This window comes from Dromiciops gliroides, chromosome 4, assembly GCF_019393635.1.
Source record: "Dromiciops gliroides isolate mDroGli1 chromosome 4, mDroGli1.pri, whole genome shotgun sequence".
Lineage (NCBI taxonomy): Eukaryota > Metazoa > Chordata > Mammalia > Microbiotheria > Microbiotheriidae > Dromiciops > Dromiciops gliroides.
The window spans coordinates 61,137,374-61,163,981 of NC_057864.1; the positions used below are offsets into that span (position 1 = coordinate 61,137,374).

Genomic DNA, 26,608 nt, shown 5'->3' on the forward strand with positions numbered 1-26,608 from the left:
AACTCTTTTGATTAAAGAGCTCCATAAATACAGGCCACAAAAAGCTGACTAGAACATATATTTTGGAAAATAAAATTCTATTCAAATGTAAAACAAAAACAAACAAACCAAAAAAGCTGACTAGAGGCTAAAAACCAGGTAGGACAAGGAAGTGGTCAAGTTGTTTAGACAAGACCACAAAAATGGAAATTCTGAATAAAAAAGAAAACTTTAGAACTGCTTTAGCTTCATCCCAGAAGTTCTGGTATGGTAATTCATCATCATTTTCTTTGAAATAATTTTTGTTTCTATAATTTGTTCTTTGGCCCATTGTTGCATCTTTTTTTTTGGTCTTTGTCTTTTGTTTCTATTCCTTCAATTGATTACTATTTTTGTTATGCTATGGTCTTTAAGGGATTATTTATGGTATTTAATGAACTGTCTGCCATGTTACATTTATTTGCAATATTTCTGTGCCCTCCTATAGGGTCAGTTTCTGTAAAAGTTCTTTAGGGTCCTGAGAAATTTATATATTCTTTTACAACCCCATAAGATGCCACAAGTCTTTTAGTTCTACTTTCTCTAGAAATTCTATATTTCCCTTTTTGCTTATCTTTGTTAATTAGTCCAAAACAGAGAAGGATGTTGAAATCCGTCACAATAATATTCCTGTCTTTGCTTGTAATTCAATGAATTTTTCCCTTTATTAATTTAGATGCTAAAGTATTTGGAGGGGACAGCTAGGTGGCACAGTGGATAAAGCACTGGCCCTGGATTCAAGAGGACCTGAGTTCAAATATGGCCTCAGACACTTGACAATTACTAGCTGTGTGACCTTAGGCAAGTCACTTCACCCTCATTGTCCCACCAAAAAAAAAATATTTGGAATATAAGATTAATATTGATAATTGGGTCTTACAGTCCCTTTTAGTTGTTGACCTTTTTTCATGTTGTGAATATTTAATTTCATTTCATCTGATTGTGTGATTACAACCTATTTTTTTTATTTACCAGATTCATAGTAAAATTTATTACAGCCTCTCATTTTTAATTGTTTCTTTAGTTTTAAGATGTGTTTCTTATAAACAACAAATTGGGGGTGGGGGTATTCAATCTCTCACTTTTTCATTTTATTAGATTGCTTAATCCATTCACATTTAAAGTTATATTAGGTCTCTATTTTCCTCCATTTACCTTTAATATTTTTTTCTGAATTAGGATTATGTTTTGTTCCTCTTCCTCTGTAAAGATGCTACTTTGCCTCTTCAGTTATTTTTTCTTAATTTACTTTAAAGCAAACCCATTCCCAACAGCTCTCTTCTCCCTCACATTCAACCACCAATTTGTTACTTTTTTCCTTAGAGTTTTGCTTAACTTATTAATTCCTTTTTCCCTTTTATCTACTTATCTAATTCTTAATATTTATCAAATTCTTGAAAATTTATCTAGTTATATGTTTCTTCTGTACTTTTTCTCAGTTGTCAAGTAAAATCCTTTTTCTCCTCTCATTTTGTTTTTAAATTTCATTTTCTGCACTTGTTCCTGAAAACATATCCTTCCCTCATTCCTTCATTATTTATACTTACTTCCTATCCTTGACTTTTACTCTTTGGCTCTTATGCTTATTATTCCTTCTTTAGTCTCTGTATTATTTTTGGAATTAAACCTTGCAAGGTACCTACTTTGGGTTCACACTTCTAAACAATTTCTGTTGTTGCTTTGTAGATTGTGTCTCCTGACCCCCTTTTTCTACTGTATCTCACTTTTGGAAACAGCATTTCCTGCTGGTGATGATGGAAGTATCATCCTCCAGGAGGTATTTCCCGATGTCCCTTATTGTGCAGTTCATTACTACCCTTAGCTCTCCCCATGAATTTTTTACTCATTTGCCATGAAATCTCCACCTTAGAGCCATACCTTTTTACTCTTTGGGTGCGGGGCGAGGGGGGGTTACTTCCCCCAGGACCTCTGATTCCCCTTATCCTAAGGCAAAGATGAGTGATCTAAGCACCAAATCCCAGCAGATGATAGCCACTGCCATTTCCTCATCTCCCATTATATAATCTCTTTCTTTCCCTATATAAGAATTCCTAAAGTGGACACCCTTTCAGGACTTAAATAAGCTTTCTCCATCCCTTTGTCTCCTCGGCCTTTTTTTTTGTAGCCCTCTTCTCTCTGAAAGACTACAGTTATTTTCTCTTCCTTCAAGCCTTGGACTTGATCAAAGAATATCACATAATCCCTCTGTCTTCTTCCCTCCAATTTTATTCACCCTCTCTCTCTACAGTTTAGTCCCATTAAAAAAACAAAAAACAAAACAAAACAAAAACGATTCATGTGTCAGTGGAGTGTTGAGAGTTTTAGTCCAGGATGTTTCAAGCCTCTGCCTTCACCTGAGTTCCATTTCTACTCTTCTCTCCTTGGTGTGCCTTGATAGAGCAATTTCTTAATGGTCCCTTTATTGTTTGTTATTATTTTTTTATTGTTTGTTGTTGTTTTTAACCTCATAGGTGATTTTTCCTTTCTAGGCTTTTTCCTGCATATTTTCTGAGTAATTTGTCATTTATACCTCTCTTTGTTGCTGTCTTTGTTTACCTTTCTTGTATTTCTGTTGTCTGAGGTGTTCACAAAACAAATAATCTGCTCGTGTCTAGTTGTCTTTGTAGGAAAGTTACAAATGCCTCTTTTGAATGAAATGCCCATCTCTTCTCATTAATGGTTAGGCTCAAATTTGCAGGATACATCATCTTGGGTTGCATCTTGGGCTCCTTTGCCCTTTGTAACACATTATTCCATTGCCTTCTGAGGTTTCTGTGAGGGATAGAATAGTCATATCATTCAATTTTCCTTTCCTTTATATTTGATGGTCTTTCTCCTGGTCACCTGAAGAATTTTTTCTTTGTCATTAGAATTATTAACTTTAGCCAATATGTGTTTTGGAGTTTGCAGCATACGTGTGTGTGTGTGTGTGTGTGTGTGTGTGTGTGTGTTTTCCTGAAGGAAAACTGAATTCTTTTCATTGGCACTTTGTATGTTTAAAAGTTCTGGGTAGTTTCCTTGTATTATTTCTTCCATTATGGGGTTCAAGTTTTTAGACTTGTGTTCTTTCAGGAGATATATCTATAATCCTTACATTGTTTCAATGTATTGTTTTTTAAATCAATGTTTTGCTTGTCTAGATATATTTTTGCTTCTCTTCTTCTGATTCTATGTATTTGCATTCTTAATAAGTTCTCTTTTCTTTGATGAGGTTTGCCACCGTGGATTCATATATTTTTCTTCTATAAATTATTTCTTCTATTTGAACTGTGAGTTCTGTTTTTACAATTGTTACTTGTATTTTAAATTATTCATTCTCTGGTTTCATGTTCCATTGGGTCCTTGGTCTCATCACTGGCTAATTTTCATTTGTCTCTTACAATAATAATTCATAGATGTTTGAGCTCATTTAGCACATTCCCATCTGTTATTAATATCTTTTTATTGGTTTATCTACTTATGCTCAAGGTTTTAACTGAGTTTTCTTCCTCCTAAGATCTTTACCATTTCAGTCTTTTTTCCTTGTATTCCTCTACTGCTCCTTTTCTGACTCCTTCCACTTTGGTGGCAGTGTCTCTGGGGGAAATGAATCTCAAAAATTTCTCAGCACACTTAATAGCTTCGATCTCTGCCTCAGGTAACTTAGGAGAAGACAGAATGATCACAGATAGATGTCAGTCTCCTTCAGACTTTGTGGAAGATCATTTATGTTGACATCTAGCCTTACTTCTCTCTCCCCCTAGCTCTCTGGCTGAGCTCGTGTAGCACAGAATGCTACCATGCTAGAGTTCATGCCAGACCAATATTCTGGTTTTTGGTTTTCCACAATACAGGGTGGAAGTGAGGCAGAGTTGAGTTCTGTTGCAAGTCTGGATTAGTTCATCCAGTTCTGTCATAGTATGGTGGTCACTAGGGAAGGGGGCATTGAGTGACTGCATTGGGGATTAGACTTCTCTGCTGTTAATTCATGGGGCTGTTATCTTGTTAGGGTTCCTGCTGTCTTATACAGTGGAGGCAGGTGAAATTGCTTTATCTCTTTCATATAATTCCTGTTTTGAAGACATTTCAGAGGTTGGGAGGACTGAAGAAGTGTCTAGTCCTCTATCTTGTTGGTCGCATGACCTAGACTTGAGATAGCCAAAAGACAGGTTGATGATTCAGGACTAAAGCTCAGTAGGATGACTAGAGTTGGATAGCTTTGGGAATCCTTTGCACAGATGTGATCATTGAACCCATAGGAGCTAAGATAACCAAGTGAGATTGAAAAGAAGGAAAAGAGAAGAGGGACCAAGGCAGAGGGTTGGGAGATCCCTGCTGTTAATGGGTGTGGCATAAGGAAACACCCCTCAATCTGCTTCATGAAATGTCTTACTACACAAGTCATAAAGTAGCAATTTCAGGGGAGGCGGGGGCAGACCTATGATTTCACTGATATAAGGCACTCCCAGTGAGAAAACTCCCTCTACCAATGCAAGGCAGCAACTTGTATTTTTAAGAGAGTCACCTGGGGCATTGAGAGGTTAAGTGACTTGCCCAGGACCCATGAATCAGTTTGCACCAGAGGCAAACCCAGGTCATCCTGATTCCAAGGCTGGTGTTTGCAAAGCAATAAATTATTTTAAGGTTGGTTTTTTTTTTTCAATAAGTATGTTAGTCCAGTAAGTTAAAACGAGTGAAAACAGATTTTATTCATCTTGTTCCACTTAATTTGTTTGAAACAATGCATATGGAATACTTTACAACAGTGAAATAAAAGGCATTTATTCAGTTCTAGGATTTTAAAAAAATAGATAAATTCACTGTCACTGAAGGATGAATATATTTTCCCATCATTTAGGATATGGCCAAAGCACACAGACCACAACAAGGAATGACATCTGCCGCTGTGAGGGGACACTGGCTCCCAACTCAAGGATCCGGTGCAGGCAGGAACCTTCAACTGTAGTGATCGGTGAAACGAAAGGGTTTCGTCTCGGAGATGTTGTAAAGGAGGTTCTGTAGCTGCTTGGATCGTCGGGCTTCGACACGCAGCTGCCGGGCTCTCTCTTTGGCAGCCTGCTGCTCTGCCAGCTTCTCTATTCGTTTCCTTTTTAACCATCTGGAGAGACACGAGGACATTTTGTGAGTGTCTGAAAGGCCTACATTAAATGCATGGATCCTCCCAAAATGGGAGGAACCTGGCATTCACTTCAAACAAACGAAAGCTATCATACCCCAGGAGAAGATATTATGGGGATATTAAGATATTAAGAAGATATTAAGGGGGCAGCGAGGTGGCGCAGTGGATAAAGCACCAGCCCTGGATTCAGGAGGACCTGAGTTCAAATCCGGCCTCAGATACTTGACACTTACTAGCCGTGTGACCCTAGGCAAGTCACTTAACCCTCATCACCCTGCAAAACAAACAAACAAAAAGGGAAACCAACTGTTACCACAGTCTACATTGGATTCAAATGCTCAGAAACAGTTTATCTTACAAAGTTGCCAATTTAGAGAACATTTTTATTCAAGGGGCTAAAGACTTTATACATTATTTCCCATTTTATACACATATACAATATATAAACACATATATACATACATGTGTAGTATATAATACACATATAATGTTATATAATACACACAGTATATATGTTACATGTAATATTATGCTTATATACACATGCGTGTTATATAGTGTCTTGTGTATAATATACAGATATACATACATGCATGCATATATATCTTTAATGGAAGTGACTCTAAAAGTTTAAGCTTATATAATCAAATAAGTAATTTTTTGCAACTAACTATTCTTTAGACTTGAGTAGTAGCCAAGTCAAGAAATCAGCAGAGAAGATGAATAAAAACTGGAATATTTTTCCAATATTGACTTCCTTTTTACAGTAGGAAAACAAATAAAACCATAGCTCTTCTAGTGCATAAAATATTTGTGCTGGCTTACAGAAGAGAAAAATATTAAATGATCTAAAAAGACTAAAATACCAATAGGCTCTAAATTAAAATGCTTGTCTGTAGAGGCCCTTTGGGTAAAAAATCTGCCAAAATGGCCATCTAGAATACCATCCAATCCAAGCGACTCATTTCACAGATGAGAAAACTAAAGTCCAGAAAGTTGCATGACCTGACCGAGGTCACAGGTGCCACGAACAGGACGAAATGGGCGTTTCTGTCTCTAGACTCTGCATCCAGGGTTCCTTCCACTAGACCAAGCTTCCTCTGGGAAGCGAAGGGGAAAATCTGCCTTTACTGTGCAAACTGTCCTTTCCCATCTCTGCCTCTTCTGTGAATGCCCCTTTTAAACTTTGGCTGGACCCTGCAAGGTGCCTCAAGCCTATGAACATCTCTCCCTTTTTCAAAGCCAAATTGTTTCACACACTCATTATCTCTAGGTCCTCATCTCCTCTTTATCCCTTTTGGAAATATAGATTCCAACTCCTGGGCTAACACTGCTACTCCTCAGCTACCAACAGTCTCTTAACTATAATACTTAAAGGCCTTTTCTTTTTTTCTTTTTCTTTCTTTCTTTCTTTCTTTTTTTTGGGAGGTGGGGTAATGAGGGCTAAGTGACTTGCCCAGGGTCACACAGTTAGTAAGTGTCAAGTGTATGAGGCCAGATTTGAACTCAGGTCTTCCTGAATCCAGGGCCAATGCTTTATCCACTGCACCACCTAGCTGCCCCCAAAGCCTTTTCTTAGTCTTCACTCCACTCATCTTCTCTGCACCTCCTGACACTGGAGAGTCAAGGAGTTTTCCTTGACTTTCCCCACTCATTCAATACCATATCTAATCACTTAACAAGTCTTAACAATTCTTTCTTTACACTATCTCTTTCATTCAATCTCTTTCATCTCCACTGATGACCACCCACCCTAGTTCAGTCACTCTGCATCTCCTACCTGAAATACTGTAATATGGTCCCAACTGGTCCCTTGGCCTCAAGCCTCTCCTTTCTCCCATCCATCCTCCAGTTAGGGGCCAAAATAATTTTCCTTATGCTCAGGTCTAACCATTTTACTCCCCTACTCAAATAAACTCCAGTGGCTGCCTATTACTTCTAGGCTAAACTATAAACTCCTCTGTTTTGTCTTTCATAGCTCTTCCTAACCTGGCCCTAACCTATCTTTCCAGCCTCGTTATACGTTATTTCCTGTCCCAAAAAATTGCCCTTCTCTCTGTTCCTCACACATAGCCCTCCAACATCTCTCACCTCCATATGCCTCTGTCCCAGCTGTCCTCTATGCCTGGAATGCTGACCCCACCCCCGCCCCCTTGCATCCATTTCACTAAATCCCTAACTTCCTTCAAGCATCACTTTCTCCTCTGCTATTTTTATATACCCACAGATGTACATGCCTCCCCTGAAGAACTCTAAGATCTTTGAGAAGAGGGATGATCACATTCTCTGACTCCCTAGTGCCCAGCACAGAACATGACCTATGGCATACACTTCATAAGTGTATGTATTTTATACTGACTCACCCATGTACATGTTCTTTCCCTCCAAGAAAGAAACTCCTCAAGAGATGGAGCTACTTGAGGGCTGTAGCGCTCTAGCACTCAGCATGATTCTGGGCACACACCAAGTGCTTAACAAATGCTTGTTGGATTGAATGTGAATGCTACTTTCATGTTTCCATCATTAAATTGCAATCTAACAATTTTTCATTATGAAAAAATGCCCTTTTCCCTCTTCTCTGCACAAACCTTCCCCTTCACACCTCTTTATCCTGGAAATATTCTATACCCCAGTGTCTCTTGGACCATATCTGTGAGTTTTATCAATGTATTTCAAGGCCTCAAATATCCCTTGACCAAATTAGTCTGCAACACCCAGCTCTAAATGGCTAGTTGCCGTTGGCCTTCTCTCCAAGTTAAATAATCCCAAGTGCTTTACTCTCTCCAAGGAAGACTTATCCCACAACCCTCTAATTGTTTTTCTGACTCTTTTTTAAAGCCTTTTCAAGGTCTTCTCTTCTAGTTTGGGAAGTCAGAACCAGGCAGTCCTCTGGGGAGGGTCTGAGTGTTAGAGAAAGATGATACCTCATGGTTCTTCCAAGCTATACTGTTACTTATGGTATATTTTTGTTAACCTCAGGGTTTGCATCCAGTAGATCTTCCTTTTAATACAGTATTTAGCAACCTCAGGTGATACCTTATGTGAATAAGGTTAGGCCAAAAACTCAAATGTATAATTCAAGGGAGAAAATGAATGCATTTTTAGACATAATGTAGCATTTAATCCACTAAAGACTTATTCCTTATGGCAAGGAGATTATGCTTGGTCCTTCAATACGATGCCAGGAGAACATAAATTCTGGAAATGAGCACCAAGTTAGAAAGTCTTCAACTACAGGACCCAAAGGCTGTCAAATGTATAAGGACCTACCTAGCTAAGTTCAAAGATATAAGACGCAACAATAAGGAGTTTCCACACTAATTAAATTAAAGATTCTTTAAATTACCAAAGTAATTTGTTGAAAGCAATAAAGATGCCAACATATACAGTTCTCCTTTAACTTACTGTTTAAATGCCCTGTCACGGCCTTCTGCCCCTCTAAGAAAGAACAAGCATTCCTCCTGTCGCCTCAGTTCTTCAATCTGTCTTTCTTTAATCTGTTCTTCATGCTTTTTTTTAAGCCACAATCGGAAAGCTTGTTGGGGATCTCTGTTTTCTTGCTGTTTGGAAAAAAAAAATTCAATAAGCATTAAATGAAAATGTTAATCAGATTCACATCTATAAGAATGACAGCCATTTCCAATAGGCAAATAGTAGAAAATATCAATAGGCAGTTCTCAAAGGACAAAATCTAAGATGCCAACAGTCATATGAAAAAATGTCCCAAACCACTAATAATTTGAGATATATAAATAAAACAACTCTGAGGTTCCAACTCATACCTATCATGCTGTCAAAGATAATAAAAATGGAAAATAATGATTAGATAGACACATTGTTATACTGTGGATAGAGCTGTGAATTGATCCAGCCATTTTGGAAATCAATTTGGAACTATGCCCCAAAAGTCACTAAACGACTCATACCCATTGAATACTCAGTGATACTAGGCCTATTTCCCAAAGAGATCAGAGAAAGATGAAAAAAAATTCATTTGTACAAAATATTTATAACAGCTTTTTGTTGTAGCAAAGAACTAAAAACAATGACGGTGGATGCCCATTGAGTAGGAAATAGCTAAACGAATTGTGGTATATGAATGGAATATCACCGATCCCTAAGAAATGATGAAAGGGATGAATTCAGAAAGACCTGGGAAGACTTGTATAAACTGATGAAAAGTGAAGTGAACAGAACCAGGAGGCATTGAATCAGTAAACATTTGAAAGCGCTTATTATTTTCCAGGCATTGGGCTGAACAAAGAAAGGCACAGATTTACTTCCTATTGAGGAAGAACACATGCAAATAACTATGTCCATACAAGATAGATTTGGTATAAATGGAAGGTGATCTCTGAGAGGAGGCACCAACAGTGGGGGGAGAGGGGAAGGTGGGAAAGAACTGGGGAAAGACTTCTCTATAAGTCTTGAAGGAGGCCAGACTTAGAGGTGAAGAAGGAGAGCTTTCCAGAAATGTGGAGGCAGTCAGTGGAAAAGCCCCGAATAAGGAGACGGGGCAGCGAGAGGAGGACAGCTGGATCACAGAGTGCCTGCGGAGGAGTGAAGGCTCAGAAGGCTGGAGAGCTGGGAAGCCGCTGTGTTGGCAAGGGCCTGAACGGCCAAAAAGAGCACTTCACACTTCAGGAAGATTATCTCGGCACATGAGAGCCGGATGGAGTGGAGGGGGTGCCTCTTAGGCAGTGGGCCCAGGGTGGCAAGTGTTACAATGAATTCCTCCCCCTCCTGCTGCCCCCCTCCTGCCCCTCTTTTCTCCTCCTCCTCCTTCTCTTCTTCTTTTTTTTTTTTGTAGTAAGGAAAGGCCAGGGTAGTAGGGGTGGGGAATATATTGGGAAATTAAGGTGATTTGAAAACAAAAGGTATCATTTTTTTAAAAAGATGCATTTAGCATCAAAAAATAAAATAAATGCTTCCTTCCTTCTATGCCAGTGCTCTGTCACTAGTGCCCTGGCCCCACTACTAGATTCAGGCCCCTCTGTTCTTACCACTCCCTTTTTATTTTACTGGCCCCTCTCCCTATGTATTTCTTTCTTTTTTTTTTTTTTTTTTTTTGCAGGCAATGGAGGTTAAGTGACTTGCCCAGGGTCACACAGCTAGTACGTGTCAAGTGTCTGAGGCCGGATTAAACTCAGGTCCTCCTGAATCCGGGGCCGGTGCTTTAACCACTGCGCCATCTAGCTACCCTCCCTATGTATTTCTAACTTCTGGGTCCATTCTTCATTCAGATAAGCCTAGAGGGGCAGCTAGGTGGCACAGTGGATAGAGCACCAGCCCTTGGAGTCAGGAGTACCTGAGTTCAAATCCGGACTCAGACACTTGACACTTACTAGCTGTGTGACCCTGGGCAAGTCACTTAACCCCAACTGCCTCACCAAAAAAAATAAAAAGTATCCAATCAAATGTGGGGCTCACAGATAAGCCTAGAAATGCCACAATGAAAAAATACTAACACTTAAAGGGTTTACTGTGCTTGTGGGAATTGATAATGGCAGGCCAAGCAATCAATGGCAGCAAAAAGCCTTAGGATGAGGCCCAGGTAGAAGACTAAGATCTATAAGCTGAGGCTACATTCTTCAGGGGGAAAGGAAAACTGGCTGACTAGCACGGAGCCCAGATCAGGCCAGAAAATCTGAGAAAGAATGGCAGCTGCTCAGATGCCAGGAGTAGGGGCACAGGAATGCTCACAGAGAAACTCCTAGAAACTTCCGGCCCTCTTGGGGTCTCAGTGAATACAGCCGTATTTTGAAGGTGATGGGGGCTCTTTTAGTCCTGCCTTCTCTTTTTCTGAAAAATGACTTATGACCAGCCTCTGACATGGGGTCTGATAAGAAAGATCAATATCATGGTTCGACCATCGTTCCCTTTCAAGACAGGAAAACATTCACTTCATCTCAACCCCACAATTGACAACCATTTAATATTAAATACTGGGAAAAGGCCCTTCCAAAAATAATGGCAAAATTCCCCATTTCTTCAGTTTGTATTATAGTGACTTTAACTTCTGCTTTTAAATTTTTTTTATAAAGATTTTTCCTAACATCAGTAGTTTGGGGCTTATGCTCACGTGTCAGTCCTTGCATGTATTTGTTTAGTCATTTTCAGTTGTGTTCAGCTCTTTGTGACCCCATTTGGTGTTGGGTTTTTTTGTTTGTTTGTTTGTTTTTGTTTTGGCAAAGATACTAGAGTGGTTTTCCATTTCCTTCTCCAGCTCATTTTACAGATGAGGAAACTGAGGCAAACAGGGTGAAGTGACTTGCCCAGGATCACACAGCTAGGAAGTGTCTGAGGCCAGATTTGAACTCAAATCTGAATCTAGGCCCAGTTGCCCTATCCACTGTACCACACAACTGCCTTTGAACAGATTAGCTGCTTAATAAATATTTTTTAAAGAATGATCAAAGAATATTTGGGGCTTGACTTATACAAACATTTGCCCTTTCCTTTGGCAAAAGAAAACTAAGCTCCAAATGTCAGGATACCATGAGAAAAGGTGCTCTAGGAATATATAGAGATTTGAACTCTAAGTCTGTTACTAGCTTATTATCTGATCTTCAAGTTTCTGAACTGCCTGGTGCCCTCAGCTTACAGATAAAACATAGGTGTCTACATTCACATGAGAATAAAATATTTACCTCATACTTTAAAAAAACATCAACTAATTTGTATTTGTGTGTGTATGTTAAGGCTAAAGACCAATTTCAGATAAGTGGGAAAATAACACTAATTGGGGTAATATTTATACCTTTCTTGTCAAGTGCAAATATTTGTTTTTACATACTCTTCTTTGATTAAGAACTTTAAGAGGTTTGAATCAGAACCAAAGTACAAGAATTTTATGTATCATCTAACTCATATTGGATGAACCAGGCGTATGTGCACAAATGAATATGTGGTCATCTTAAAGCAAGGCAGAAGGCAGTATTTAAGCTAACAAATTCAACAAATTATTATGTTTCCCAAGAGACATGTATAAACTCATATTTCCTTCTCCAGAAGGAACAATGCATCAGTGTATAATAATTTTCTACTGTAGACTTTAGAATCATTTGGTCGATGCAGGCAAAGTGATATGAAATGGGTTTAGGAGACAGGCTGGCCCCAATTCTACCAAGTGTGGTGACCTGAGGCCAATCACTTTACCTGTCTCAGCTCCAGGTTCCTCATCAATCTGAGGTTAGTAATATCCCAACATCATTAGTTGATGAGATGATGAATGTAACATAACTTTGAGAAATATAAGACACTTTAAATACAAATTTAAAGTAGTATTGTATGTATCAACACACATTTGGCTAACAGGTCCAACAATCTTCTGCTTGGATTACTTAGCTGACTGCCTTCACTTATCCATTCAAATTTCATAGTAGAGAAAAACCTAATTTAGTATAGATATAGTATTACTTAGAGAAGAAGATAATTTTTCCCCTTTGCCTTTATTTTGGGCTGGTAAAAAGTTAGAAGCAGAACTAAAGTGAATTTGGGCTCTTTGGAAATAGAAGAAAATGAATATTCTAGCTCTTTCTGAAGAGCTCGCTATAAAAAGAAACCAATATTCTCAAAGGTATAGCATAGGGAATTGTATGATGAGATGGTAGCCATGTTCCCATTATTAAAATTGCATATTCATTACACTCATCAGTAGTGATTTATTAAGAAGAGATCTTAAATTAAGTATGTTGTTATTGTTTTCCCCCCAATCCAGGCCTTGTGACTCTTTAATAAGGTACTATTTATAGCCACTTGATGACTGTACTTTGGAAAGATTATTAAGTCTAATAGAGACACAAAGATTCTGAAATGCTGTAAAAGCACAAGACAGATGACCAAAGTAACAGCTAATTATACAGTAAAAGATTCATTATTCAAGGCTACCAACTGTTCAAAAAGAACTGTAGTTGTTTGTTTGTTTGTTTTAAATCGGGTCTCCGTATCTCACTTAGGCTGAAGTACAGTGGACATTCATAGACCTGATACCATTACTGACCAGCTCAGAAAGTTTGACCTGCTCCCTTTCTAACGTGGACCAGTTTACTTCTCCTTAGGAAGCCTAATGGCTCCCTACTGCTAGAGGCTCAACATACTAAGCCAGACTTAGTGCAGACACCTGACTGGCTTAACGTAAAGAAGCTCAGAACTCCCAAACTCAAGCAATTCATCAGCTTCAAATGCCTCGGCAGCAAGGATTACAGGCATTTGACACCAAGCCTGGAATACAACAGTCGTTTTAAAGAGGCCAAGGAGATCTCATGCTCTTTAGAAGGAACTAAATACTGGCCATTAGTCTTTTTTTTTTTGGCCCCTTCACAGTTTGTTCTGAAATGCCTAAGCATGTATATGTATGTGTATGTGTGTATGTACACACATACATATCTGTTTATATCTCTGTGTGTGTCTATATATATGTATATCTATGTGTGTGTGTATATATATATATATATATAAAATCTTTAATTTTTTAAACTAAAAACATTAACATCATGGAGCTAGAAGAAAGGGGCAAGCATACCAATGGTAAATAAGCTTCCTTAGATATTTCTTTAGTACTAGCAATAAAGCAATAGACCCGAAGAAATTTAATAAGCTTTGACTCTCCCTTCTGTTAATCTTTTTATGAATGTTCCATTAAATTTGTTTATCACATATGCTTTAGCCAAACATTCCCGTTCTCTTTTGTTAGTACTGTGGGGAACAATAAAAAGGGACAGTTAATTTTAGAATAAGCTAGTGGTGATGCAAAAATAAATCAAAGCCAATGGAAATATTGTAACGGAAGGGACATTTAAAGTAGGGTTTGTTTCAGCTACCTGTGATGATGAAACCCATCAGGTTATCAGGTTATTATCAGGTGATGCATCCAAAAAGTTTAGCAGAATCATACACAACTAAACTGTGTTTGAGTGTTTTTGGTAATAAGAGGACTAATATTAAAAAAGACAGCATGTGATATTATCTTCCCTCATATGCCAGGCATTGACGTCCTCCACCTCCATCACCCTTCTCTTGGCTTCCAGTCCCAGGTTGCTGGGAAGGGCCTCTAAGTACTTAACAGTTGTTATCAGCCAAACACACTGTGCTCTGGTCTCTCATCAGCCTTGCTCAACACCAAAGATTTTTAAAGCTTTAATACAAAAGGAAACAAGATTGACTCATTAACGACAGAGTATGGAAATACCAAAGGCCTAATAAAAATCTCTTTATCAAAGTATCAGTGAAACTTTCAATGATGTGAACATATTAATAAGGGTCAATGCAGCACAGTTGAAATAGTACTCACTGCCTCTGGGTTCAAATCCTAATCTGATGCTTACTATTGATACGACCTTGGATAAGTCACTTAACCTCTCTAGGCCTCAGTTTCTTCATTTGTAAAATGAAGGCGTTGGACAAGACTGCTTTTGAGGTTGCTTCCCACTCTAGATCTATGATTCTTTGGTCCTAGGAGTCAAAAGACCACAGGCCTGAATAAGATAAATAAGACCCAAAAGGAACTTAATGAATTTTAACAGAATTTGAAACCAACTCAGTTCTTTCACATAGATTCGTTACTCTTTTTGCTATAAGATCATTTTTGCAGACCTATATCTTTGTTTAACTTTTCTATGTTATTTTAATAATTATTTCTCATTAATTTCCAGGTGAAAACTTGGGCAAGTTTAGGGCAATGCATTATTCCCCATCAATAAGAGAAGTTTGACTTACTCTGCTATTCATGTCTTCCATTTCCTTTGCCCTCTGAATTCTTCTCATCTCCATAAAGTGTTCCTTTTTCTTTTGCAACCAAGCTCTAAAGACCATTTCATTTTCTTGCTTCTTCTCTTTCTCCTCTTCTCTTTTCCGTTGTTCTTCCTGGGAGAACAATTATAGAGAAATAAGTAAATTTTATTTGCGAGGGAATAAAAAGCATGCATTCTCAGAGCAAAGGGCCATGTTTTCAAGGCCACCCTTCCTTGGGGGACCTACGAATGAGGGGTCTGTGACATCAAGAGACCTGGAGCGCCAGCTGGACATGGGAGCTTCCTCTGCTCATAGGGTCTTAGGTTATGTTGATGATGATGCTAATTACTTCAGGCAAAAGTAAGACTTCCACTTGAATTTTCCAGCTCTGCAAAGCTAAATTTAGGTGTATAAAGAATTTTGAGTGCATACAACTTCATCCACAATAAATGCATGCTGATCAGAATTGACTGGGTGTTAGGATCACACCCTGACCCTTTTCCAACTCTTTAGAACCATATAAAGACAAAAAATGAATGGCATGTATATAGTGCTTTAAAGGTTTCAAAATGCTATACATATATAATAAATTGTTTGAACCCTACAAGAACTGGGGTGAGGGGTGGGAATCTGGGCATTATTATATCTATTTTACAGATAAGAAAACTGAGGCTCAGAGAGGTTAAATGTCTTGCTCATGATCACACTACTAAAAAGGGGTCAGAGGCAAGACTGACACCCAGGTCTTCCTAACTCCAAATCCAGTACACTGTCAATCCATCCTCCCATATTACCTCTTTCCAAATGTGTATTAAGCACCTAGCAAGAAGACTTCTTGCTACCCGCTACCCCTAGGAGGTAGCATCCAGGTTAGGCATTAAAAGGACAAAGGGACTCAACCAAAGATGGAGAATGAGGGCATATTCCAAATAGAGAATGAACAGGCTGCATAAGGACAGAGAGATGTATAAGTACAGCGTGTAGGAAAGGAAGGGGTATAGTGAAAGATCCTTGCTGTGTGTCTGCAGGAAAAAAGGAGAGTAATCATGTAACAAAGTTAAAGTGATAACAGGGGAGCAGGTTGTAGAAAACCTGGAAGGCCGAGGATTTTATTGTCAGCAACAGCGAGCCATGGAAGGATTTTTTGAGCAAAGTTTATATTATAAGCAGAATTACACATAGGAAACATTCTTGCAGAGGTATGAAGGACAGAAAGCAGAAAAAGTGAATGCAGGAAGTCCTCTTGGGAGTCTATTGCAATAGTTCAAGTATGTGGCAATGAGGACCACTACTAGGGTATTTACAATGTGAATAGAGGAAGCAGATATTGCAGAGATGAACTCAGTAAGACCTGGTAATTAACTGACTGGGTATGAAAGAACTGAGGAGGAAGAAGAAACAAAAAATAACCCCAAGATTATGAACATAGGTGACTGGGTGGATAATGGTTCCCCAAACAAAAATAAGGATATCAAAAGGAAGAGCAAATTTCTGGTAAAAGGTAGTGAGCTGTTACAAAGCTGTCTATTTTCATTACCTTTACTTTCTCACCTCTCACTTCCCCACAGCTTGTAGTCCTAGCTTCTGACCCCACAACTTGCTAGAAACTGCTCTCTCCAATGTCACCAATCATCTGTTTATTGCTAAATCTGTAACCTTTCCTCAAACCAGTCTTCTCATCCCCTCTGTAGCATTTCAGCCTTTTGAGCATTCCTTCTTCTTGCAAAGTCTCTTTTCCCTAGATTTTTGTGATATTGTTCTGCCATGGTTTTCTTCTTACCTGTTAAAACTAGTCTTTCTTGGTCTCTTCTAGAAACTCATCATCTATGCCCCACCCTAGGGCTCTGTTGAGGTCCCTCTCTTCTCTTCTCTGTCCTCTACACTTCTCTCTTGGTCAAATCATCATCTTCCATGGATTCAACTATCTTCTCTATACAGACTCAGAATAAACTCAAACATGTATATTCAACCCTCATCCTTCTCCTGAATTCTAATCTTGCACCTCCAAGCACATACCTGACCATCTCCACCTTAATGGCCAAAGGCAGTTCGACCTAATATGTCTAAAATAATATTCATTCCCATCCCCCCTAAATTTACCCCTTCTCTTAGCTTCCCAGTTTCTGTTGGTCAATCAACTAGCATTTATTAAGCACCTACTTACTAAGTGCCGGGCTCTGTGCCAAGAACTGGAAATACAAAGACAAACAAAAGACAGTCCATGTTGTTGTGGAGCTCAATCTAAGCAAGAAGTCACATGCAAACAGCCATGTACAGAAAGCATATATACAAGCTAGATTGGAGATAAACTCAGAGGGAAGGCACTAAGCTTAAGAAGGAAAGGGAAAGGGGCAGCTAGGTGGCGCAGTGGATAGAGCACCGGCCCTGGAATCAGGAGTACCTGAGTTCAAATCCAGCCTCAGACACTTAACACTTACTAGCTGTGTGACCCTGGGAAAGTCACTTAACCCCAATTGCCTCACTAAAAAAAAAAAAAGAAAAAGAAAGGAAAGGGAAAGGCTTCTTGTGGAAGGTAGAGCTTTAGGTGAGACTGTAAGGAAGACAGGGAAGTTAGGAGGGAGAGATGAGGGGGAAGAGTTCCAGGTATGAGGAAAAGTCAGTGAAAATGCTGAAAGTTAGGGGATGGAGTGCCAGGGGTGAGAGACTGGTGTCAATGGAATATATTCCATTGACATGGACATGGCAAGAAGTGGGGTATGAGAAGAATGTGAAAGTAGAAGGGTTATGCTGGGCTTTGAATGACAAATAGAGGACTTTATATTTGATCTTGGAAATGATAAGAACCCCCTGGAGTTGACTGAATATGGGGGCTGACATGGTCATATTTATGCTTTAGGAAGACTGATGGCTGAGTGGGGGATAGACAGGAGGGGGGAGAATTGAGGGGAGAGACCAACCAAAGGTTGGCAATAGTCTAGGCGTAGGGTGATAAGGGCCTGTGGCAGGGTGGCGGCAGTGTCTAAGGAGAGAAGGTGTGTATACTAGAGATGTTATGAAGGTAAAAATCAAGAGGCCTTGGCAACATATTGGATTAGGGATGAAGACTGAGAGATAGTGAGAGTTGAGAAGGACACCCAGGTTTTAAGCATGGGTGAATGGGAGGATTTCAGTACCTTCCGCGGTAAAAGGAAGGTTAAAAAGAGGGGAAGGTTTGAAGTAAAAGATGATGAGCTCAGATTGGGGTATGTTGAGTTTAAGATGTCTACTAGATATCCATTTCTAGATACCCAACAAGCAATTGGAGATGTGAGACTAGATGCCGAGAGGTTAGGGAAGACAAATAAGTTCGAGAATCATCAGCACAGAGATGGTAGTGAATTCAAGGGAACTGATGACACCACCAAGTGAAATAATATAGAAGAGGAGGCCTAGGACATACCCAAAATTAAAGGGCACAAACTAGATCCAGCAAAGGAGACTGAGGAAGAGAGAGAAGCGAGTATCGAGGAGAAAAGAGAGATCAACAGTATCAGAGGCTGCAGAGAAGTCATCAAGACACTACTAGTCTTCGAGTCGTCCCAAGTGAACCCCTAGGATGACTTAGAAGTTCTTCTGGGGGCAGCTAGGTGGCACAGTGGATAGAGCACTGGCCCTGGATTCAGAAGGACCTGAGTTCAAATCCAGCCTCAGACACTTAACACTTACTAGTTGTGTGACCCTGGGCAAGTCGCTTAACCCCAACGGCCTCATTAAAAAAAAAGAAAAGAAAAAAAAAAGAAGTTCTTCTTAACTCTTCCTTCTCATTCACTCCTTCCCCATATACAATCAGGTAGATGGTATTGTCAATTCTGCCTTCACAATTTTCTCTTGCATTCATCCCTTCTCTCATACCACATCTAGCCCAGTTTAGGTCTTCATCATCTCACTTCCTAATTCTCTCCCAGTCTCCCATCATTCCCCTTCACCAAGACACTTTCTGATATTTCTAAAAAATCTGACCATGTCAGTAACCTTGCTCATGAAGCGTTGATGGCTCCTTACTGATTTATCACTTAAAATTCTTTAATAATGTGGCTCCCGTTTTTCCAAGCTGACTGCACATTAATTGTGAACTCTATGGTTCAGTTAAGCTAGCCTATTTCTGTTCCCTCTATATAACATGACATTTCCTGAGAACTCTGAGGCCTTTTATCACAGTCTGTGCCTGGAATGGAGTCTTCATCATTCCCTTTTGGCTGCACTAGGTGTCCCCCTGAGGCTCAGCTCAAAGGCCATCATATACAACAGGCCATTTCTGATTCCCCTGGTTGTTGGTTCTCTCCCCTCCGCCGCCTGACCTCTCCCAAATTATCTTGTATTTGTTTTCCATGAACATATGAGTGCTCATGCTGTATCTGCTGAATTAGGTGTGTGTCCTTGAAAGCAGAAGATTTTTTGTTTGCTTTTTTATCTCTGTTGTTTAGTCATTTTCAGCTATGTCAAACTCTTTGTGACCCCTTTTGAGGTTTTCTTGGCAAAGATACTGGAGTGGTTCAACATTCCTTCTCCAGCTCATTTTATGGATAAGGAAACTGAGGCAAATAGGGTTAAGTGACTTACTCAGGATCATACAGCTAGCAAGTGCCTGAGGCCAGATTTGAACTTAGGTCTCCCTAACCTCAGGCCTGGTAGGCTATCCACTGTACCACCTCACAACCAGTTTTTGTATTACAAGCATCTAGAAGAATTCTTCTGTAGTAGATGCTCACTAAAAGGCTGTTGAATTTAACTTAAGTGAACATGATAATAACTAGATATCAGTAAGACATCCAAGTGGAGATGTCTTCAAGGCAGCTGGGGATGTGGGTCTAAAGCTTAGAAGAGAGGTCAGCACTAGAAAGATATATTTGATTGATGTCTGCATTGAGGCGATGGCTAAAGCCATGGAAGTAGATGAGCTTTGCTGGAGTGTTGGTGCAGAAGAGGACTATGATGATGATGATGGTGAGGGGGAGGAGGAGGACAGCAGCAAGCATTTATATGGCACTTTAAAGTAGATTTGGCCCAAGTAGCACCGCTAGTAAGAGCCTGAAGCAAGATTGAACTCAGGTCTTCCAGACTCTAGGATCAGCATTCCACCTACTGTGCCACCTGGGTAACTCTAATCAAGGACAGACCACCCTGTCAGAATACCCATATTTAATGAGGAGAATGAGAAGCCAGTGAAGGAGACACTGAAGCAACTAGAAAAGAGAAGAAAAGCAAGAGACTGTGATGTTTCTAAAGCCAAGGGAGGAGGGAGAATGGGGTCATTTCTGAAGTAATTTGACAGATGGCTCATTGCTTGGGTTGAGAAGGAAGGAAATGGTGAGGAAGTAAAAGCATTTGATATGGATTTTCCCAAAAAAGTTTGGCAGTGAATGATAAAAGATGACACAGAAGCTAGATGTGATAAAAGATTAATGAAAATTTTTAATTTAAATGAAGGATTCCAGGGACATGAATATGTTTGTAAGCAGATGAGAAGGCACTATTAGCAAGAAAAAGATATATAAGAAGGAAGGAAGCTAAAAAAAGATAGGATTGATCTAAAAGAGTTGGAAGAGAGAGGATTAAGAGGGATCAGGGGTTCCAGTAGCAGGATTAACCTTGAATAATAGTATCAATGTTTCTTTTGTGACTGAAAGAGGGAGGGATAAGAAGGTTTAAAGAGTAAAAGTGAGCTGAGTGAGTTCATGTTTCACATTCTGACTTTTCTCAGTGAAGTAGAAGGCTAGGTCATTTTTTTTAACAGTGTTGGGTGTAAGTGTAGCATTTCTAGAAAAAAATGAGAGAATGAGAGAAGACAGCAAGAACACAGAGCAGCAAGAAACAGACCACTTGAGGTCATGTGCAATGAATCTATGAAATGAGCATTCATTAACTTCTTTCTCCTAGACCATTCAGCAGCCGTGAAGCAAGAGTGGAGAAATCTGGTGGGGGTTACTGAAGAAGTAGGGATACCGATATATTAAACTTCCATGATATGTATCCTCCATGCCACTTATAGTCTTTTAACATTCCTACCACTGTCCACTAATGGTTCATAGATTTTTTTAGACTCAGATGATACCTTACTAAGTTCACTATCAGATTAAACTGAGTTCCTTATCTGAATTATCCAAATTAGCTCAAATAAACCTCCACAAAATCCTAGTCTGATGCCTCCTTTGTAGTACAGGGGTGATCCTAGATTTTTGTGGACTATGGCAACAAAACGTAAGGTCTGATGGACTATACCACGTTGGGAAGGTTCTCAGTAGAGTCTTGTAATGGAATGAGTATGCTCTCTGAAGCCCAGAATCCACCTAACAACTGAGAGGCTCCTCATTAAGAGGGCAATCTCTTGGTGGTGGCTCCTTTGGCAATGACAAGCTAGGAAACAAAGGAAAATGCAAAATGGTCCCCTGGCTTGCGTAGCTCCTTTCTCTTCTTTGGTGACAGTGATAGTAAGGGAAAGAGAAGATGTTAAGAATCACTAGTTTTGACCATTTATGATCCTCCACTGAATGTTAGTGTTCTAAATGTAAGACCTTTGTCCAAGAACCAGTGAGTGTATATGCTACTGGAGAAACTAAATGGTATCATTCTTGACATTCTCACTATAAATGAAACCACACTAAGGAGACTGCAGCTAAACGAAGAGTGGTTCCCAGGTTCACCTTTAGCAACCAGAAGAATGAGTGTATTCATGTTCTCATGCAGCCAGAGACAACAAGAAGCATTATTTCAAGGGACATCTGATCATTTCATATTGTGGTGCTCAGGACTGTTGTCGTTATTATTGTTGTGTGTCCTTCATTCTCAAAGAGGACCATGACATCGGGGTGATGTCATGACTCACAGTGAATTGGATTTAAGTGAGAGAGGGCTGTGCAAGGTCATCAGCCTCACTCTCTTCTCCAGAGCCATCTAGATCCAGTGACAAGATATACATCAAAATGACTGGAGATGGCCCTAGATGTTTGAGGCAGTCGGGGTTAAGTGACTTGCCCAGGGTCAGACAGCTAATAAGTGTCAAGTGTCTGAGGCTAGATTTGAATTCAGGTCCTCCTGACTCTGGAGCCAGTGCTCTATACACTATGCCACCTAGCTGCCCTGGTGCTCAGGATAAGTATTTGCAAAATGACTACCATGAAAATAATTGATGCTTATGGCCAAAAGATCTATTGAGGAAGATGAAGTAGAAAAAGTATGTGGAGAACTCAATTCTCCAAAATAAATCAATATTAAGTGATTTCAATCTATACTCAGTGATTTCAAGGCAGAAGGTGGGAACAGATGAAGGCAGTGAGAAATCTATTGGAAAATACAGATCAGGAATAAGGAGTGAGAGGTACAAAAGACTAAAAATAGACAAAAGACTCGTGTTTACATATCATGAATAATTTCAAGAAAATAAATGGAAGGCATATGACATGATGAACACAAAACATCATAAAATGAAACTGAATATACATTTTAAATAAACAAGATATGGCTCATTCCTGATGTGGTGGGTACCTTTGATTCTGCTGTCCAGGTACAATTAGACCACTGGCTTAAAAAAAAATCAAAATGGTGCAGAACTAAAAGAATGCAAATAAATATATGATGTACAATTAAAACAACTGCATTACTAACCTATTTAGGCAATTTTTGATGAAGAAAGTAGGACAAGGATGGAATAAAAGACAGAAAAATGTATAATTTCACTCCTCAGGTTTACTGATGTAAATCAATTACCATAACAATGTGAATAGCACAGAGGATCGTGGGCTTAGAGTCAGGAAGACCTGAGTTCTAATGCTTCCTCAGCTATGTACTGGTTGTTATGACTTCAGGCAAGCTGTATAACCTATTTGTGCTTCAGTATCCCCATCTGTAAAAATAGGGACTATTAATGATAGCACCTACCTCATAGGGTTGTTGTGAAGACCAAACAGTTTAACATATGTAAGGCATTCTGCAAATCCTGAAGCACTATGTAAATGCTATTTATAAGTATCGTTATCACTATTACTCACCAAAAGAAACTAAAAAGCACCTTCTTCATTAAACACCTGATTTAACTGACACATGGAGAGATACAGCAGCCAATAACAGCAAAGAACACAAAGAACAATAGAGGAAATCGAGAAGGGTGATGGAAGACTAAGGGCTGTATCATCTCACTAAACAGGGAGAAGCAGTGGCAAAACTAGTTCAAAGAAACCTTGACAAGAGATTCAGTGAAGCAGAATCATCCTGTGGGCATTAAGGGCGACAATGGAAAAAGGGAAACAACCAAAGGGAGACATGGACATATCTACAAAAATTGTTATAAGCAACGTTTCTTATCATCGAGGACAGCAGATCTACCAGGCTTAACGCTGGACGTCACGGATGCATTTAAAGAAGATGTAGAAATGGTACCAAGGAGAACAAACATTGCCAAAGCATCCAGGTGGCCCAGGGAACAACACGGCTGTAAGGGCACAGAGGACTGGATGTAAGACAAAAAAGTGAGATAACATCAAAGTACCAAACTCTACATAAAAATATGACGGCCATACTCTACACACACCATGGATGGCCGGCCTCCTCAGGGAGAATATTAGAGGGAAACAGGCAGGCTTTCACATGTGCTGATATTCCCCAGTGGATGATATCTCTACCCCTACACAACTGACTGAAAGATTTAGAAAGAACAAGAGCTCACTGTGCTTATTATTTACTATTTAAAACAAAACAGCAATGCAGTTTTACTCAGAAGAGCAAAATTATGCTTTACAGGCTGTCTACCAACAAAGCAGCACCTGTAGCTGGGAGAGAGCTGGGATCAAGGCCAGTATGATCTGGGTTCAAAGTCCCACTGCTAACATAGACTGGTGATATCAATGAAATCATAGGTCTAATCCCTATCCCATACCTAAAAGGCCTATAAGAGATAACCTTGAGGTATAAAACATGGAGATTTATGCTTGCCAAAACTAATCACCTCTGTGCTAGAGAAGCAGTCCAGGGTCAAGTTCAAGTTGAAGAGTGATCCTCTATAGATAATTAGGTCCTCCATATGTTCTTGTTTGGGAATGACATTACATTAAGTTATAGAATACTGCAGAGCCTCCTAGAAGAGATCCATAATCACTCAATAGAGTCTGGCCTAATTATCCAAACAGGAGAAACTCAATGAATGAAAAGCGCTGCTGTATAGATGTATAAACTGAAATTCATCACGACAAACATTTATCATACACTGTGCAGTGGCGTGTATGTTCAATTATTTTTAGTTGCATCCAACTCTTAGTAATAATGGTATACAAAAATAAGAATGAAACAAACCTTTACCTCAAAGAGCTTACATTCTATCAAAGGAACAAAATAACTACAAAATAAATACAGGATAATTTTTGAGAAGGGCGCTAATTACTGAGGGATTTTGAAAGACTTGATGTATAAGACAGCACTCAAGCTGACTTTTGAGGGAAACAAGAGACTCTTTAAAAGGTGGAAGTGAGAAGGCAGTCATTCCCAGTATAGAGGACAACCAGTGCAAAGTCACAGACAGAGATTGGAGATGGAGGCGGTTATCTGTGAGGAACACCAAAATCACAGGTTTGGCTTTATCGAAGGGTGTGGGAGAAGAGTAAACAGAAGATTTCATATGTGATATGAAAGCTGAGAGGAAGCCACTAGAGTTAACTGAACAGAGAAGTAATACAGTCAAACTTGCACTTTGAAGAAAATAATTTTATTAGCTCTATGGATTATATGAGTTAGAAAATGGAGAGATTGAGGCAAAAGCTATTAAGAGGCTGCTGCAATTGTCCAGAGAAGGATTCTAATCATATGAGTAAAGAAAAAGGAAGAGATGTGAGAAATGTTATGGAGACAGAAATGACAACATCTGGCAACTGACTGGATGTGAGATGAGAGTAAGGAGTCAAGAATGATGCTGGAGCAACAAACAACCCATAATAGACTGAAAGGATAGCAGTACCTTAGGAAGTGAAAGATAATTAGTTCTCGTTTAGACATGTTGAGTTTGAAATGCCAATGAGACATCCAGTTCTATATGTTTAACAGACAGTTAAGAATGCCTGCCTGAAGTTCATGTGAAAGACAGGGAGGAAACATACACTTACATCCATGCATGCATGTGATGTAGGAGGCAAAAAAGGGTTAATGGAAAAGCCCAAGACCCAAGCTTTAATTCAGATATTAGCTCTAAAAGGGAGTCGAATCCCAGTTAATGGATAACTTATGTTAGGTTCTCGTACCCATAGTGATCGACATCCATAACGGACCAGAACAGGTCAGGTCAAAATAACAATAAAGGAGAACCACAACCTATAGAAATTCTCATGAAAAATGATTCTATTTTGAAACTAGCCATGGGAATCAGAAAGAGACATGCGCAGAAAAGGCCAAATTTGTCCCCAGATTCACCTTATGACGTGTAAACCCCCAAAACACACCTCCACAGAAAAAGGTACCCGCCTTGGGGGTTGGCTTAGGACCCCAGGAACTCCAAATTAGGATAAGCCCTCCCCTGTACCTCCCAGAGGTGGGGAATATTATAATGAGAAGGACAGGCCCTCCCCTGTACCTCCCCAAGGTGGAGATTATTATAATGAGACTGATAATCAATTTATCTATACTATAAACATAACTGTCTTTTCTTTCACTATTTGAGAGATACCTTTCCAATATTCTGGTTCTCTCCCTGTGGTCACCCACAGTATTGCAATAAAACTTGGGAAACGGAGTCACTGAGTCTTGTAATTCTTTTGGGACAATCGATTTGACCTCAAATTTCAGCCCACATCACATGTATATACATATATTTGTGTAGATAATATGTATGTTTGTATACATTATCTATATGGAGAGGGGGTATGTTTGTATGCACACTAGGTAGACAGATAGATGATAGATAGATCGATAGATTGATCAATAGATAGATCTGGAATAACTGGCATAAAGATCATTGAACTCATGGGAGTTGATGTAGTCACTAAGGGAGTACAAATGAGAAAAAGAAGAGCCCAAACAGATCTTTGGGGGTATATCCACCTTTATAGAGCATGATAAGGATTCTGAACCGGTGCAGGGTACTAAAAAATAACTATCAGATAGGTGGGAGAGCCAATAGAGAGCATTGTCATGAAAGCCTAGAGATGAGAGGGTGGTCGTGCAGAGTGGTCAAGAAGGCTAAAGACAGAAATGGCCATTCTTCTTGGCAGGCAATTCAGAAATCAATGGCAATTTTGGAGGGAGTTGTTTGAGTTAAGAGATTAAGTCAGAAGCCATACTGTAAAGCTATAAATTACATATGTGTGTATATGCAAACATAGATATGGAATATCCATATATATCTGGGACAGACAGAACACATGAACAATAATGAATTATACCCAAAACAGGAGGAGGAAGAGAAATTACAAAACTCTATTAATGAACCCAAACTCCACCTAGAATGAAAAGTCATGTTTTTGTTAGCAACAAGAAAAATTAGTATGGATGCAAGTCACAGAACACTACAGTCTCTGAACAATTAAAAAGAATATCAGTTAAGAGGACAGTGGAGGATGTAAGTAGGCTACAATACATAACAAATACAGAACTACAGTGTCATAAGAGATGTCATCAATGACAAATAAGGATGTCAGAGAAATGCATTGTTGGAAAAAATGGGCTGATCATGGCAAGAGCAAGAGATAAACACCAGACAGCCCATGTGCTTCACAAATAGCCTCAAAATGCCATGAGAAATCAAGGAATGCTACCAGAACACAT

General features: G+C 39.3%; 1 protein-coding gene across 2 annotated transcripts in view; it reads right to left on the reverse strand.

Annotated features, from left to right (window-relative positions):
• Positions 1-4,748: 4,748 nt before the first annotated feature.
• The window catches only part of CCDC181 (coiled-coil domain containing 181), a 37,339-nt gene continuing 15,479 nt past the window's right edge, over positions 4,749-26,608 (reverse strand). Inside the window, exons 4-7 of one of the 2 annotated variants that reach the window (XM_044005397.1) lie at positions 14,855-15,001; positions 8,543-8,697; positions 5,371-5,411; positions 5,016-5,116 (exon numbers count right to left, since the gene is read on the reverse strand). In XM_044005397.1, the coding sequence (XP_043861332.1) occupies positions 5,393-5,411; positions 8,543-8,697; positions 14,855-15,001 (321 nt within the window). In that variant the 3' untranslated portion in view covers positions 5,016-5,116; positions 5,371-5,392. Of the gene's footprint in view, positions 5,117-5,370; positions 5,412-8,542; positions 8,698-14,854; positions 15,002-26,608 lie in introns of both variants that reach the window. The other variant, XM_044005396.1, reaches the window with a different exon arrangement.